We start from the raw sequence: 402 nt of genomic DNA, 5'->3' as shown, positions 1-402 counted from the left end.
CCGCCGCCATGGGCAGCAGGCCGGGCGGCCGCTGAGTGCCACCCGCCCCGCCCGCCGGGCCCAGCGCCGCCGCCATCAGTGCACGAGAGACGCCCCTGCCGCAACATGGAGGCCGTGAAAGCCTTCAACAGCGAGGTGGGCGCTGGGGCCCGGGACGGGGGGGCGCCCCCGTCTCCTTGCGGGTGGGGGAGGTTTCCCGCCCCACGTCCTCGTCCTGCTTCTGCAGGGCTGGGGTGATGAATGGAGGAGTCGGCCTGGCCTGGCTGGGGAGGGGGTGTGTTAGGGATGTTTCTTCTCCCTCTTGGATAGGCCTTGTTTTCTGTGGGAGAGGGGGATGCGTCCTGCACTTTGGGGGAGGATGGCTGTCTGAGTGGAGCAAGGCTGGGGGGGGGGGGAAGGGGG

General features: G+C 70.4%; 1 protein-coding gene across 5 annotated transcripts in view; it reads left to right on the top strand.

Moving 5' to 3' along the window:
* The first annotated feature begins 13 nt into the window (after positions 1–13).
* The window catches only part of SCAF8 (SR-related CTD associated factor 8), a 198,272-nt gene continuing 197,883 nt past the window's right edge, over positions 14–402 (top strand). For 2 of the 5 annotated variants that reach the window (XM_019526807.1, XM_019526808.1), the window contains exon 1: positions 14–135. In XM_019526807.1, coding sequence (XP_019382352.1) covers positions 106–135 — 30 coding nt within the window. In that variant the 5' untranslated portion in view covers positions 14–105. The remainder of the gene's footprint in view (positions 136–402) is intronic. The other 3 variants (XM_019526809.1, XM_019526806.1, XM_019526810.1) reach the window with 2 other exon arrangements.

This window comes from Gavialis gangeticus, unplaced genomic scaffold, assembly GCF_001723915.1.
Source record: "Gavialis gangeticus isolate Ggan-Ray unplaced genomic scaffold, GavGan_comp1, whole genome shotgun sequence".
Classification (NCBI taxonomy): domain Eukaryota; kingdom Metazoa; phylum Chordata; order Crocodylia; family Gavialidae; genus Gavialis; species Gavialis gangeticus.
Note: the sequence above shows the minus strand (reverse complement) of the source record. Positions and strands in the feature narration are given on the sequence as shown.